The 15,445-nt window shown below is 40.6% G+C and overlaps 2 protein-coding genes and 1 long non-coding RNA gene across 6 annotated transcripts in view; 2 read left to right on the top strand and 1 right to left on the bottom strand.

Moving 5' to 3' along the window:
* Nucleotides 1-1,253, top strand: part of IFRD1 (interferon related developmental regulator 1) — a 25,438-nt gene extending 24,185 nt beyond the window's left edge. Inside the window, exon 12 of the mRNA XM_027968611.2 lies at nt 486-1,253. Within this exon, the coding sequence (XP_027824412.1) occupies nt 486-575 (90 nt within the window). The 3' untranslated portion in view covers nt 576-1,253. The remainder of the gene's footprint in view (nt 1-485) is intronic.
* LSMEM1 (leucine rich single-pass membrane protein 1) lies at nt 534-15,445 on the top strand. 4 transcript variants are annotated; one of them, XM_042249200.2, is made up of 4 exons: nt 534-2,799; nt 9,147-9,278; nt 11,055-11,183; nt 14,859-15,445. In XM_042249200.2, exons 1-4 carry the CDS (start codon nt 2,733-2,735, stop codon nt 14,987-14,989), a joined length of 459 nt encoding a protein of 152 aa, XP_042105134.1. In that variant the 5' UTR covers nt 534-2,732; the 3' UTR covers nt 14,990-15,445. The 4 variants fall into 4 exon arrangements, with proteins under 4 accessions (XP_042105134.1, XP_042105135.1, XP_004007929.1 ...); XM_042249201.2 differs by lacking the exon at nt 534-2,799 and adding an exon at nt 5,393-5,449; XM_004007880.5 differs by lacking the exon at nt 534-2,799 and adding an exon at nt 5,393-5,487.
* On the bottom strand, nt 1,487-6,387 carry LOC114114519 (uncharacterized). Its single transcript, XR_003589168.3, has 2 exons — nt 6,216-6,387; nt 1,487-4,825 (listed from the first exon to the last, which is right to left on the bottom strand). It is a non-coding gene; the product is annotated as an uncharacterized LOC114114519 (long non-coding RNA).

Genomic DNA, 15,445 nt, shown 5'->3' with positions numbered 1-15,445 from the left:
GGCTTCTCTGTCCTTGGGATTTCCTGGGCAAGAATACTGGAGTAAGATGCCATTCATTTCCTTCTCAGGAGATCATCCCAACCCAGGAACTGAACCCTGGTCTCCTGCATTGCAGGCGGATTCTTGATACCACTGAGCCACCAGGGATGTATATGTATAGTTTCAGTAGTTCTTCAGTGCTTATAAGCAAGTTAGTTCCCTGCTCCTTCCTTTCCCATTTCTCAGGATTTCATTCCAGCCTTTAGTTTTTTCCTGGCACTTTGGTTTCAGATTTCTGAGTAAAATGCTTATACAGCTATTTCTTTATTTGATAGGTAAGGATTTCTGCCTTTTTACTTCTCCCTCCACCTCCCCCCACCCTTTTTTTTCTTGCTAAATCAGCATCGTTGTTTACATTATAGTCACATTATAATCTTTTTTTCTTACTTTATAAGAATATCAAAAACTTTATTGGCTCACACATATTTTTCTCTTTTCCATTTCAGCATTTATATAATTCTGCAGCCTTCAAAGCTCGAACAAAAGCTCGAAGCAAATGTCGTGATAAAAGAGCAGATGTTGGAGAATTCTTCTAGAGTTTTAGCATTTGAAGACCACTTTCTAATTTCTCTCTTTTTTTTTTTTTTTTGGTAATTTCTAATGTATTTAATCTCTAGAAACAGTTTTTATCTTGGTCAACAGATAGCTTTTGTAGGAGGGGTTATATTATAATTTAATGTATATAGTATTACAGATGGTAAGTCCTGTTTATTGACTATTCTTTGTATATATTATCACTAAACATAAATGAAGTATTTGTAATGTTTGGTCATTTTCTATTTATGAAAAAAGCAAACATAAGGTATTTCACTTGATTTCATGATGAGAAAAACTGTTAGCCAAAGTTAAATTTCTTATGCTGTGATTGTCAGAAATACTGATTATAATGATATAGATACACAAAGTTTTAAACTTAAGATCTTACACAGATGAGTTTAGGATACAATTTTGGGAACTAGATCTGGAAAAGCTGCTGTTATTTTCAATTTTAAGTGAAACCTAATAATTTTGCCGCTAGGATCAACAAAAGAAATTATACCATGCGACCATACAGCTGCACTTACGGGCCAATCAGTCCATCCATTGTTCATGATGAATTAATATAAGCCAGAAAAGTTGCTAACCTTGACCACTGAGGGCAGTAACACTAATTGTATTTGCTGTGTAAGACCTTGTGCTCTTTATTTTGAAATAAAGATCTTTTTACACTAAAAGTGCTTCTTTTCTAATAGAAGAAACATTTATGAATTTATGTATGGAGTTCAAAATGATAAGATGAGGTAGGGAGAGTAAAACAGAACTTCCTTTTGTATATTTGGAAACATGAAAATAAATGAAAAAAGTGTAGCCATATATCGTTGACATTCCAGCTACTTTTAAGACCATTGTTTCTTGGTTGCCCCATGAGGTGCTTTTTTTTTTTTAACTTTATGGGAAGTTGTAGGCATTTTGACAGTGCACTAGGATTTTTTATTATAAAACTTTATGTTAAAATAACATTGCACACATAATACCTACAGTTTAGAATTTACAGATTTCTTTATATTAGTGCAGTAAACAGTAATAAGAGTGGTGGAAGAAGCATGCAAATAAGGACCAAAATACACAGAGGTATTTTTTCTGAACTAGTCTATTCTGCCACATCTTCAACCCCTCCTGAAAGGTCTGATGCTCCCCCTGTTGGCTGCCTTATGGAGCTGTTACTGCTGCTGGGAGGGTGAGTTCCAGCCCTCGGATACAATGCAATGGAAAATAAACTTGGCATCTCAAACTTGGGATTACATGTTGTCACCTCTTTATATCCCAAGTAGTTCAGGACCATAGAGAAGAGATTGTAAGTAGTATTTTTTTTCTAAATTTTCAATTTACTATATATATATTTTAGAATATTAATGAATTTTTATTAAAGCAATTTATGGTGGTCATTTAGTCACTAGTTGTGTCCAACTCTTGACGACCCCCCGGACTGTAGCCTGCAAGGCTCCTCTGTCCATGGGATTTCCCGGGCAAGAATACTGGAGTGAGATGCCATTCATTTCCTTCTCAGGAGATCATCCCAACCCAGGAACTGAACTCCGGTCTCCTGCATTGCAGGTGGATTCTTGATACCACTGAGCCACCGGGGATGTATATGTATAGTTTCAGTAGTTCTTCAGTGCTTATAAGCAAGTTAGTTCCCTGCTCCTTCCTTTCCCATTTCTCAGGATTTCATTTCAGCATTTAGTTTCTTCATAGCACTTTGGTTTCAGATTTCTAAGTAAAATGCTTATACAGCTGTTTATTTGATACGTAAGGATTTCAGCCTTTTTACTCCCCGCCCCACCCCCGCCAAACTTTTTTGCTAAGTCAGCATCATTGTTTACATTATAGTTACCATATTTTCTATTCATTTCTGAACCAGATGGTTTCCTGTGCTTACATTACCGTTCTCATAGGACATCTTGTCTTGGTTTTATACATCATTTAACTCTTCCAGAGCAGTCCCAATAAGTTTGTAAAACTCTTTAACCTCTTTGTCACATGGTCAAAGCCCAAAAGAATATTGAATTCTTTGTTGTTTCAGTCTAGACTACTTTCATCTGATTGTACAGCTGTTGCTGTGATTCCATCCTAGGATCTGTTTTCCACTCAAGTTGGATTCCGCATCTGGACCCCATGTCTTCGCTATTAGATTACTTCCCTGTTAAAATGGAATGAATGAAACTTCTGGGAATGAGTGTGTGGGAGGTCAATTATGTTGCAACTTTATGTGTCTAACAGGTACTTTGGCTTGGTATATAAAATTTTAGGTAGAAAACAAAACTTGGGATTTTGAAGGCATTGCTCTACTCTAAAAGAGTTGCCACAATGTCTGATGCAGTTTTACTTTCTGATTTATTTTGTTTTATTTTGTTCTTTGAATCTCTGTCTCTGCTGTAAAAATGTGTGGTACTGTGTTTTGGTAGACTGGCAATCTGGGAAATACTAAGGTCTTGATACCACCCTCCCATCCTCCACATAGACGCATGTACATTTTCTATGATCTGGAATTCCCATGAAATGTTAGAGCTGCTGGATGGAGCCTCTGGCCTTACTTCTTTTTCTTTCTGGGAGAGATTGTAACAGTTTTCAGATCTTGCTGTTGCATTATATTTTTAGCTAGCATGAAATTACCTGCCTGTATTTAGCTGTGTACTTCACTGTTGCCTTCAGTTCTGAGCCTGCTTAAATTCTGTAGGGTCCATCACTTACTCAGCAGTGATGTTCCTGTGACTGTCTGCTAAGGTATGTACCAATCACTCTCTCCTTCCTATATTCGATAGATTTGCTGAAATCTTGCTCAGTATTGTTACCTCCTATGTTTATTATTATGGCTCTATAACTTTTATTCTGCCTTTTTTACTGGAGTTTTGGGAGGAAGAGGTAAGCAGGTATTAATTGTATATTAAATTTATAGATGGGTGCCTTTTCATGAAATTGTTGGGTAGTTGCTAGGCAGGATAACAGGGGATTCAATGTGAAAGTGCTTGGGTTATCTTCAGAGCAGTAAAATGGTGTATGATAGACCAATTATTCCTTGATACTGGTTAACCTTGCTGGCTTACAGGAATTTAAAATGGTCCCTGCCTAGTAAGTTCTTTGAGGTTTAGTCATTCATTTTGAATCAGTTGGCATCTTTGACTCAAGTCTTTGATATATGCTTTAATTTCCTGGGAATGAGATATAATATTTGAAAGAAAAACACAGAAATAGTTGAAAATATCCCCAAATTGATCAATTCTTGTGAAAATACCTGTTTTCCTCTTGTGACTCAGAACTCTTCAGGATGTGACCTTTTAGATACATAGCAGATAAAGTGAAGTGGATTGTCTTGCTTTGCTCTTAAGTGGTTCTCTAGAAGTCTTACCTGGTCACACACCATAAAAAAACCTCATCCCTCCCCCTCTGGTGTAAAATATGGTTGAATCCAGACTTTGGTGTGAGGAACTGTTATTTTCCATTTTCCTCGTCCTTGAGGGCAAAAGGGGGTGACTTAATACTTCAAGGATTAGGTTTACAGGAGAGAGAAAAACACAGTGTTCAAAATGAGGCTTTTTTTTCTTTAAAGAATAGATGGTTTAAAACAGATTGGGTAGTTGGGAGATTAAAGCTGAACATGATGATTAAAATAGCAAACATTCTTATTTTTTCAAGAAATGTTGCATAACAATGCATTATGTGCTTCGGAGAAAAAAGTTACTAGTTACAGTCTTCATGAATTGGTCCTCAGTTACAGATGAAACTTTAAAAGGTGACATCTCTTTTCCCCAAAGGAGAGTGGGGTCCATACTAATTTTGTAGAGCAAACATTTTCTAATTTATGTGCTCAAGGCTGAGTTAATGTCTGTCTCAGTTCAGTTAGTCAGTTGCATCCAACTCTGCGACCCCATGGACTGCAGCACGGGAGGCTTCCCTGTCCATCACCAACTCCCGGAGCTTGCTCAAACTAATGTACATTGAGTCAGTGATGCCATCCAACCATCTCATCCTTTGTTGTCCTCTTCTCCTGCTTTCAATCTTTCCCAGCATCATGGTCTTTTCCAGTGAGTCAGTTCTTCACATCAAGTGGCCTAATTATTGGAGCTTCGGCTTCAGCATCAATCCTTCCAATGAATATTCAGGACTGATTTCCTTTAGGATTGACTGGCTTGATCTTGCAGTCCAAGGGACTCTCTCAAGAGTCTTCTCCAACACCACAGTTCAAAAGCATCAATTCCTTGGTGCTCAGCTTTCTTTATGGTTCAGCTCTTGCATCCATACATGACTGCTGGAAAAACCATAGCTTTGATTAGACGGACCTTTGTCGGCAAAGTGATGTCTGTCTAGTCATGGCAATAGAGAGTAGGATTATGAAGGGTTACATATCCGTTTACCACTTAATCATTAGTATCCTACCCAGATAGTCAATCTGGGGCAGTGGGCCTGTGGGATTGTCTCACCACAGCTTCTTTCCTGTACACTAGAGGGCACATGCTCCTTGACATGTGAGAGGGAACCACATCAAAGGCTGACATTCCTGAGAAAGGAGGATGCGTTAAAAACTCACAGAATAAAGCCTTTGAAAACGAAAGTTGATGAGATGAAGTGCTCCCACCACCAGCAGTGGGACAGTGGGTCAGTAGCCATGTAATCTCCCACGCCCCATCCCCTTTTGTAGCTGCTGGAAGCCCTGGAGTCCTCTGACCTGCTCTCATCCTGGTTAGCATTGTCACAACCTTGTTCTCTCCCTGTTGACTGTCATCCTCTGATTGGTCTGGAGTCTTGTGTGGTTAGCTGTCAGTGGCAGCTCCAGCCTTCTTCCCCATATTTATACACGGGAGCTCCCCGTGGCAGAATGCGGGAGCTGTGTCAGGTTCCATATCAGCCAAATAAGGACATAAATCTCCGTCCAGTAAGAACCTCATCAGTTACCAATTAAATCAAGGCATGGTAGGGTTTTTTTTTTCTTTTTAAAGCACAGTTTCAGTAATATATTTATTTAAACCTTAGACATTATTAAAAAAAATCAATATTTGGAATTTTAACTGCTTGGCTAAATTAACACTGGGTATAGACCAACAGTTTCACGCTGGGGTTTATGGGCCTTCTAGGAGCACCCGTGTGCTGAAGGAAGGCAAGGAACTACAGAATTTCTATAAAGTCTTATAGTTGCTTCTCAATATTTCCCCCCCCCCCCCGGCAACCCAGCAGTCAAAGCTCACATTTTTGTAAGTAATTTGCATGCTGTTACTCTCAAGAGATTGAATTCTGATTCTTGAGGTTGGGATGTCTTTTGTTGCATGTGCTGTGTGCTTTTCTAACTTGTGATAGAAATGATTTAGACTTGATTTTAAAAATTACTTCCTGAATGTGAAGAGGCACTGACTCTGAAATGGAATTAAAGAACAAATTACCATGACTCACTCAATAAAGCTTCTATTAGCTTTGAATTAAGCTCTATTATAACAATTCTGATTTTGTAGCAAGCAATACCCATGTGAGTTATTTCTGTGGTATGATACCAAGCACCTTTGGGAAAAAGTAAAGAGCAAAGCAAACTTTCATAAACAATTACATTGGTCAGAATGTTTATTAGTAGGCAGTCAAAGAATTCTTACAAGACAAAAAGAACCAGCTGTTAGTATTGACCTAAACTGGAGAAAAATGAAATTACTTACATGTTTGCGCTAAAGGTATTAATATTAGAAAGGTTCTGGGAAACGAGTGCAGCTTTGCAGATTTGCACAGCGCAGTCAAGAAGGAGGGTCAAGTTAGAGAAGCGCAGAATTTAGTAACACTCTGGCTTTTCCAGCCGTGCTGGTTGTTCTCAGATGCCCCTCATACAGGAATGCCAAAGATAGCAACAACGGGGTGTCAAACAGCTGTGGGTCCTGGTCTCAGGGCCATGTGATCTTGTATCCATTTACTCATAGGGTCGTTTGCTGACTCTTACGGCCACGAACCACCCCCAATTTGGTTTTCTCACTGGCTCTTTATTTGCCATTTGCATGTTGCACTTAATTTAAAAATGCATTGAAATAGCATCTATAGTATTTACATTGTGACTTAACCCAAATGAAGATTATTCCTTTCAGAGCCCTTTTCATTCTAAGTTGTTTGTTATCTTAGTGATGATTTTGGATTTGATGTTGCATTGAATTACTTAAGTTGACAGCGAGGCTAGTAATTTGGAGATTTTATTAGCTGCATGGCTCTTAAGTCAGTTTTCGTGGCTATGCTTTTCTAGCTAGTCTACTTCGTAAATGCTGATTAAGCCTCTGTATGAGATTTAAGCAATGGCAGTTACATTCCTAAAGGGGAAGCTAAGGCTCAAGGACGGCAAGTCAGATCCAAAAATGAAGCACATGTTAGCTACCAAGCCTAAAATAGAAGCTGTGTTTAAATGATGATCCTGTGATGGGACACAGCCTTTATGCCTCATCCAATATTAGTGCTTGGGATAGCAAAGTGCAAAGTGATGATAAAATATAAAACCCTTTTAAAAGAGTGGTTTAGAAATTTGTAACCATGCATCAGTCAACACTTTTGGTTTTATCTATGAAAGAATAAGATTTGATTGATCTCTTAGGCCCTTCTGCTCTATATGCTGTCTTTTTTGTTTGTTTGTTTGTTTCCGGTCGCTCAGAGTCATTCCCTTCAGAATGCTCCATGAAGTATGTTTGGAATTCAGTATATGTAAAGTGCTTCAGTAGTATCTTATCTAAAATATTCAGAGAGTTAGTTGTTCTTGTTAATTAAAATTTCAGAATAAATGAAATGCCCTTTTAGTTTTAGACTTTAAAAAAAATTTTAACTAGTCCAAAACTTTACAAGCTCACTGCTTTTCTTAGCTAGGGTTCTGGTGGCATGTTTTTTTTTTTACAAGTAGTAATAGGTTTTTAGGCATTGCTAGGAACTTGATGGGTTTTAATGTTTTTAGAATGCAGTTTAATCTGTTTATTAAATGACTGATTACCATTTACCATTTCTGAGTTTTGTTTCTCCTAACTTTAATCCTATTTCTCTTTATTCAGTAGCTGGGTATTAAAGGAAATTTTTAAAATGTTAAGAGGAAGTCAATAGTGTGTTGCCATATATAGGCAGACATGAAGCTTATTGCATTGCTTTTACTAAAGTTCAGATAGATATGAGGATTTTTAACGTCAGTTTTATGTTAGTGTTCTTATTATTAACAGCTTCAAATTCTTTTCAAAATAGTGAGATTTAAATCCTAGATAAAATATTTTAGGTATTGGCTTCTAAACTTGGCACTGGACATTTGGAAAATAGAATGGGTACTTACCCTTCAGAGTGCTCAGTCAGTTGAGGAAATCAAAGAAGTAAGGAAATAAATGTGATGAAATAGTACAGATGTTATAATGGAAGAATGTACAGCATCCAGCAAGGGGACAAAAGAAAGGCAGGTTGGAGGTGATGTTTGAGCTGAGTTTTCACAAAGGATTAGGGAAGGTGGTGGAGAAGAAAGGTCACACAGGGAAGGGGCAGTGATCTCAGAAGCGAGAGGCCTGCTTCCAGCTCTGCACCTAGCTAATGTGTGATCTTGGGCATTTACCTTCTGAACTTCAGTTTCCTCATTTGTGGAAAGACAAGGAGCTAAATGAGAGCATGTCTAAAATCCTTTCTCAATGAAAAAATCACACATCATTCGTTTTATGAAAAGAGATCACTGTGAAAGAGAAAGCTTTGATAGCAATTGGAATTTGTCTTCCTAGAACCTTTTTTTCATGTAATTGAAATGCCACAAGTTCTCTGTTGTGCTAGAGAGACAACTTAAAAAGAGAACTTTTCAATCTGTTCTGATTTTTTTCAGTGTAGCTTGAACTTATGCTGTCATTAGAGAATATTACCTTAAATGTAAACCACAATTTCAGAATTACTACATAAGTGGCCAAAATCTAAGGGAGCTCGGAGGAGACCTCAGAGGTCCTGAAGTTTAGCCTCCAACAGCTGCAGGATTGCTCTCTGTATCATCTTAGTTTGCTAAGATTTTGTCTTGAGGTCTCAGAGCCAGTGTATAATGACTAAAGAATACATTTAAGATATGAACTTCTAGCATATTGAGGGAGAATATAAAAAGTATAGTTTTGTATTAGAAGCCTATTCTATTAGAATAGTTCACAATATTTTCTTCTTTTAGAATCTTTATGGCCACAGACTTGCTTGGCATAATTTTGTCTTTTTATGTGTTTAAACATAGTCTTTTTGCACAAAGGATTTGAGAAGTCTCACCAGAATATGAAATATTTAAAAATCAATTACAAAATTAAAAAAAAAAACAAAACCCAGGTAAAGTATAGACAAAATTGAGAAATCTGAGCGGGAGGAAGGAGCATGTTCTATAAGCAGGGTATTGTAGCATTAAAATTGTGCCACACACTTGACTCTGAGCTCCCTGATAAGCAAAGCAAAAAGAAGAGTTACAGTGTCATCCCCCAAAGGAAAAGCTAACTTTTCTAGCCCTTCTTCATCTGGCAGTCATATAGGTGTGGGTGGGTCTTCATGTGCTGGCCCAGCTTCCTGTGGGCTGTGATATGAAGGCCAGCTCCCCAGCCCAGCCTCTCTGGTTTAATGGCAGTGTTTTCTTCCAGGGACAATGAAACGTTCTTCCCAGGACAGTGGCTCTCGCAGCATTCCTGAAGATAGAAAGCTTTATGTTGTGGATTCCATAAATGATCTGAACAAACTAAACCTCTGTCCTGCCGGATCACAGCAGCTGTTCCGTACGTGTGCCCTCCCAGGCTTGGCGGCCAGTCCTGGCTTCTAGGTCACCTAAAAATAGCCAGCGCTGAGCTGGGCCTGTGGGTGTGGTGGGGGTGGGGTGGGCATTAGAGTTGCTATTTAGTATTAGGCAATGTTTGCTTTTGCTCTCTGAATACTTGCCAGGCTTATGGGCTTTCCTGGCTCTTAAGCAGGATTCGAACTCTAATCTTCAAGAGTTCTGAGAAGTTTCCTCTGGAGTTTCTCTCCCTGGGAAGGAGTGGAGGCTGTGAGATGGCCTCCCAGAGGCTAATTCATGCCTGTTGGCTGCTTCTGTGCCCTCTGGTGACCACAGCCAGGTCACTGAGTGTGCCCACTCTCTTAGACAGGTCTGACTTCATAGCAGATTGCTGAGAAAATGTTCCACGCATTTATCTAGTATAACAAAGATCAATCATGTTCTGTTGGGCAGAAAAGTCATCTTCATCTTTTTAAATTTACGAGTCTCCTCAATGAACACATTAGAAAGAAGAGGGGGAAAACAAAATAAAAATATGCTAAATACTAAATGCTACATGTGTTTCTTGTCCCCTAAATATTATAAATGAGTTCGATCAGGTCATTTGAGCCCCATCTTTTCTAGTTTAAATGCTGACCTTCCAACTCAGGGGATAAATGTCCACTTGTTGATGTTTCACGTGTACTCGAAACTCGTACTGTCCCAATTTTATGTCTGTTATTTCTCTTCTGTATCCTTTTTGAATGCTTGTTTCTCTCTTTCATTCATTCAGAATTTCACCGGTTTTTACTACAGTTGGTCTTAATAAAGGTTGGTGTTTGAGTGCCAGCTTATGCCTTGGCTGTGATTAGGAAGGAAAAGCTGTGGAGGGTGTGAGGCAGGATGTCTTTATAAAGCATGGGACCTCTGCCCCCATCTCTCCGTAATCAAGTAGCAGAGGGTGTGGGACTGCTACATAGTAGGAGAAAATACAGAAGGTAATTCAAGGATCCTCATGATCCCAAGTTTCTATATTCATTTTTCAATTTAATTTGGGTGTTATTAAGCAAATAGGCCTTACAAAGCAGCGACCAAATGCAGACAGTTCATGGTTTGGGTGAGCCAAGCTTAGTTGCATTTTCAGTTCAACGGCAAAGCATTTAAGAGAATCTTGCTTTCAGAGCATGTCCATCCTGCAAACAACTTTAAGAAACCAAGTACATCAGGCTCATTTTGATATTGTTGTGTAATAGATGTAGGAATAGCTGGTTATTTTTATAGGAAATAAAGTTTTCTGGGAGATATCTCAGAATGCTTAGACTTTCACTCAGAGTTAGCAACCCGCAGCCAGCTGTGTTGTATTCTTGGGTCGCTTTAGGGAAAAGGGCAGTAGAGCCTCTGTCACTCCGAATCCTTAAGTTCTTTACACCACCCTACCCCCACCCCATGCAAAAGGAAATCCATGTCAGTGTTCACATGATCGTCAAAGAATTTTCCAAACAGGGGTTATAGAGATAGCTTGACCAGGCTTGTTCTTTGAATATACTAATATAAAAGAAGGTGACACATTCTCAAAGAGCACTAGTGCAAAGACATGTCTAAAGCATAAGTCTCTTTTCAGAGTGATCAGAGGGAAAATGGGTGTTTCCCTTACATCTTTTTTTTCCTCTTTAATTTTATTGGAGTATAGTTGATTTACAATGTTGTATCTTACATCTCTAACACTGGGGACCGTTCAGTTCACTGACAATCTGTATGCTGAGGAGTCCTTTTTTTGTTGTTGTTATTTGTTTCACATCAGCTCTAGAGGAGAAACTCCAGGACATCAGCACTGATTCAGGAAATGGAAGCCACAGTCTGTTTTTGGTGGGGCTGATCGTCGTGCTGATTATCAGCCTGGCACTGGTTTCCTTCGTGATATTTCTGATAGGTAGGTACCATTGACACTCTTCACTGCTTTGCCCTGACTTGACAGCTGGTTGTTTAGCTTTGCTTCCATAAGGAGGCAGTGCTTCCTGGCACCCAGTACTGCCACAGGAGGACGAGAGGGCATGGATGCCCAGGGCACCCTGCTGCTCTGGGTGGGTCACTGGGGCACACAGAAACCCTCCATGCCAGAAGTTCACAGACTTGGATATTGTTTCTGTACCACTTTAATTTCTCACCCAGAGTCCCTAGCTGCTAATGGTAGGCAGCTTACCCTAGTTAATTCTGGGTTTTCTTATTCCAACACGCAGTTTCTGCATGAATTTGGCCTGTAACCTCCCAGTTTTCCTCACTGCTCTGAAATCGGTTAGAAGCATCAGCTGGGCTTGTGCAAGGGCCCAGAGGCAGGGCTGGGATGTGAGGTGATCACTTGTCTATTGCATGACACGTCTGGGCTGGTGTCTCGCCTGCCCTTGCCTTTGCCCTGGGCCCTGCACGTCCGCCCTTGAGTGGTGGCCCACGCTTTCCCACACGGCTCCTCAGCCAAGAGATCCCCCGAAGTCTAAGTGCCACTCTCTTCTCTGTCACAGGTTGGGGAGGGGTGCTGTCCACTCAATGCTGCCCTCTCCTTATGCGTGCTGCCCCGTCAGGGGAGCCCCCCGTGCTGTCTCTGAGCAGTCCCCTGTAGACCACCATCTGGAGTTACTTCAGTTCTCTCCCACACCCACTAAGAGTGGAAGAGCCTGAGAAGAGGGAGTCATTCTTGACACCCTTGTGCCTGCATCCACCATAGTCATTTCTTCTGCCCTGCAGGCCTTGTAGCCTTCACAAAGCCTAAATGAGAAGTGGATTCCATGTGTTTGAAGTGCCTCTATTTCAAGTTCACTCAGGATTAGTGGAGGTAGCAGTGGTGGTGATGGGAGGTGGGCAGAGGGCATGACTCACAGCTTCTAACTGCTTTTCCTCCCCAAAACTTCATCTCCCAATCCAGCTTAAAGCTCCATCTCTGGCCTAGGTTTCAGAGCCGGCGTGAGGGGGTGATGTAATTTAATTGCTTCTCTGTCACCTTGCTAATGCCCTTTTGCACTTAGAAGCTACAGTGTGAACTATCCTGACAATAACGGTGCCCTTGGATCTGATTATTCTATGGAGGAGGGTTGGCCCTGAACCTGCTGGGCTGGAAAGAGCGTGTGGATTACTCTTCAGAAATGTTATACCACAAAAGTGGATGCTGCAAATATCCCACCTCACTGTCTGGGGAAATGACTGAGTTAAACTATTGGGAAATTTTAGGTATGTCTGCTATACAGGGAAGCAGCCCAGAGGGAGTGCTCTCTTTTGTGGGAAAAGACTAAGGGTAATGATAATTTAAAATGTGATGTGTTGGGTTCTCACTCTCTCCCAGGCACGATGGTAAACATTCATGTCTGCTCACTACCTCATAACAGTTCTATTGTGTGGGACCTGTTGTTATTCTGGTTTTATCAATGCTGAAACTAAAGCTTAGAGAGCTTAATTACTGTGCTGAAGGTCCAGAGACAAGGGTGCCTTATCAGGGCTCAGAGACACCCCTGCCTGGCATCAAATACCATGTTCTTTATTACCATCTTATACCCTCTTCTACGAATAGGATTTATTTTATGTTTGCTTCTAGGGTTTTATATTGAAGCAAAGTCATATCAAGAAACAGAAAGAAGATGTGAATAAAGAAAAATGTCTTTTTATTGGACAATTATCTGTGCCAGATGCATTAAATTCATTATCTTAAATCTTTACCCTTCAAGGTACTGCCTAATATTTCTGTTTTACTGATGAAAGGTGAAAGCCCAGAGAGTTTAACTCTCCCTGTTTATTCAGCTAATCCGAGGCAGAACTGGGATTCATACTCTGGCCCATCTGCCTCCAGAACTCCTGGCACTCCACTGCCTTTTGTAGTAATAATAAGAGGCTTCCTGTGGTTTGCAGATAAACTTTAGCCCAACCTAAGACCAGAGTTGGCACGTGCTTGCATGCTTAGCCACTCAGTTGTGTCTGATTCTTTGCGACCCCATGGACTGTAGCCTGCCAGACTCCTCTGTCCATGGGGATTCTCCAAGCAAGAACACTGGAGTGGGTTGCTATGCCCTCCTCCAGGGCATCTTCCCAACCCAGAGATCAAACCCAGGTCTCCCGCATTGCAGGTGGATTCTTTACCATTCTTTACAGGCCTCTGTAAATGAACTTGGCCTGTGCTCATCTTTGAAGAGGAAACCTTTCTGCTCTCACTGAGAGAGCAGATTTGTATCATTTTAACTGAAGTGTAAGAACTTATATCTGGCATTTTTATGCAAGAGAAATAGGCTATTTTACATTGATTACATTGATTAAACTATTGGACCTTGTGTTTTTGTTACAATCTCTGTTCTAAAGAGGAATACCAGACAGCAAGGGTAGATTACACAGGATGCCTACCTGCCTCTGTAGGTTTACAAGGGCCAAGCAATGTTAGATATGAGGTGTGTGGGATGTGATTAAGTATTGCCTTCATTTTAAAAAGGGTTCTATGGTCTAGTGAGTTTGAGAATTGCTAGGTTAGTAATACTCAAGGTATTTTATTTTACTTTTTGTGAATTTCCAAAATGCAAGTCAGTATATGATTTTTTTCTAATGTTTTTGCATATAGAATCCTTTTTCTCTTTTGGAATTTAATTTGGAGCTAATATATTGTGGAACAGACTTAATCCAACCATGCCTGCTACTCCCTTTTGTGTTTGACTCATGTAGAAGGTTCCAGAGAGAGGAAAGGATGTCGCATGCTGTGGATTTACTTGTTTCACACTTTTCTCCAGGAGCGAGTGGTATTTCTTCTGTCTGGCTCTGCACCAACACACCCACGTTCTAGAGCACAGTTCATCCAAACATAATTTTCAGACACAATGGGGAGGTGGCTTCTGGGCAGCAGTTTGTCCCAAGGCTGGAAGCTGAAGCTCTGATGCCTTCCCACATTAGTTGTTGGGCAAACTCGGTGGTGTGTCACCACCTGCATTAGTTCCTGAAAGCTATCGTGGAAAACACTTGCCTGAAATGGAAATGATACAGAGTCCATGTATTAAATACTGATTTTGTGCTGCCTTTCTTGGAAATTTTAACTGCCAAGTAGGCCTTACAGTGCTCCACTCCCCGGCTTACTCAATACCCAGGGGCTCTATTTATTTTGGAAATATGGTCTCTCTGCTCTCGGAGTGGCTGGGGAGAATTATTATTATACATTCATTATGGACTGGTAATTTAGAACCAGGAGACCTATGGGTTGGAACCCAAAATATCTCACCTCCCAAATGATGAGTGAAAAACCTTTGCTGAGAACAGGTCTCAGAATGAGACAACAGTCCCTTCTCTGGGCATAATCAGACACTGGCAGTTTTCCTGTGGTTGTTCACACAATGTATTTCTCAGCCAGAATCTGAGCAGAGCTGCCAAAGGTAGTCAAGTCTGGCACAAAAGGGTTGTAAAAATAATTCACTTCATAGGAAACTTCAGTAGTTTCTCTCCCGGGCCTCAGGGCTGCATGGGCTATTGGAGCAGAGGATTTGCCAAGACGGCATCTCTGCTCCCCAGCTGAACCCCGCCATGGGCTCTGATGAGTCGCGATGGAACACGCTGGAAATAAGCATAATGCTGTCTATTTTTCACTTTTAAGTTCAAACTGAAAACAAGATGGAAGATGTGTCAAGACGACTAGCAGCTGAAGGAAAGGACATAGATGATCTTAAGAAAATCAACAGCATCATTGTAAAGCGACTCAACCAGCTGGACTCAGACCAGAGCTAAAGAAATGAATCGTCCAAGAGCAACTGCTAACACCTGAGCTTCTCACGGTCCAGGAAGGGTGTATGGTTTAAGAACCATCAAGGGTATTGCTGTGGGTCTTGAAAGACTGAGTTTGAATTACAGAGATGGGAGCAACTCCAAGGCAAGAGGGGCTGGGGGCAGCTGCCAGAAAGAGGCTTGCTTTGTGGGAGTGTCCTTCAGCTTTCATGGGCTGAAGGGTGGGAGGCATGGAGGAAAAACACCAGTAGATGAGAAAGGGAACTTGGCTCTGCACATGCAGCTTCTTTTACCAAAGAAGATTTGTCACCAAAATAAGGTCACAGTGGCCAGTAAAGTTCATGGCCCCTCATGTATCTTTATGAACTCCCGGAAAAGCCTAAGGGATTTGTTGAATTGTTTGTATTCAAGGGAATCAGGTGATAATTCTTTTCAATAAAGGAGATTCTGCTCAGGTGA

This window comes from Ovis aries, chromosome 4 (genome assembly GCF_016772045.2).
Source record: "Ovis aries strain OAR_USU_Benz2616 breed Rambouillet chromosome 4, ARS-UI_Ramb_v3.0, whole genome shotgun sequence".
Taxonomy (NCBI): Eukaryota; Metazoa; Chordata; class Mammalia; order Artiodactyla; family Bovidae; genus Ovis; species Ovis aries.
The sequence above is the reverse complement of the archived record's forward strand: the minus strand, read 5'-3'. Positions and strand labels throughout refer to the sequence as shown.

Excerpts from the sequence above, each read along its gene's own strand:
- LSMEM1 (XM_042249200.2), top strand. The coding sequence starts at position 2,733 with ATGAATGAAACTTCTGGGAATGAGTGTGTGGGAGGTCAATTATGTTGC. Across the intron at positions 2,800-9,146 it reads CAACTTTATGTGTCTAACAG|GGACAATGAAACGTTCTTCC; the intron begins GTACTTTGGCTT and ends GTTTTCTTCCAG. Across the intron at positions 11,184-14,858 it reads CTTCGTGATATTTCTGATAG|TTCAAACTGAAAACAAGATG; the intron begins GTAGGTACCATT and ends TTCACTTTTAAG.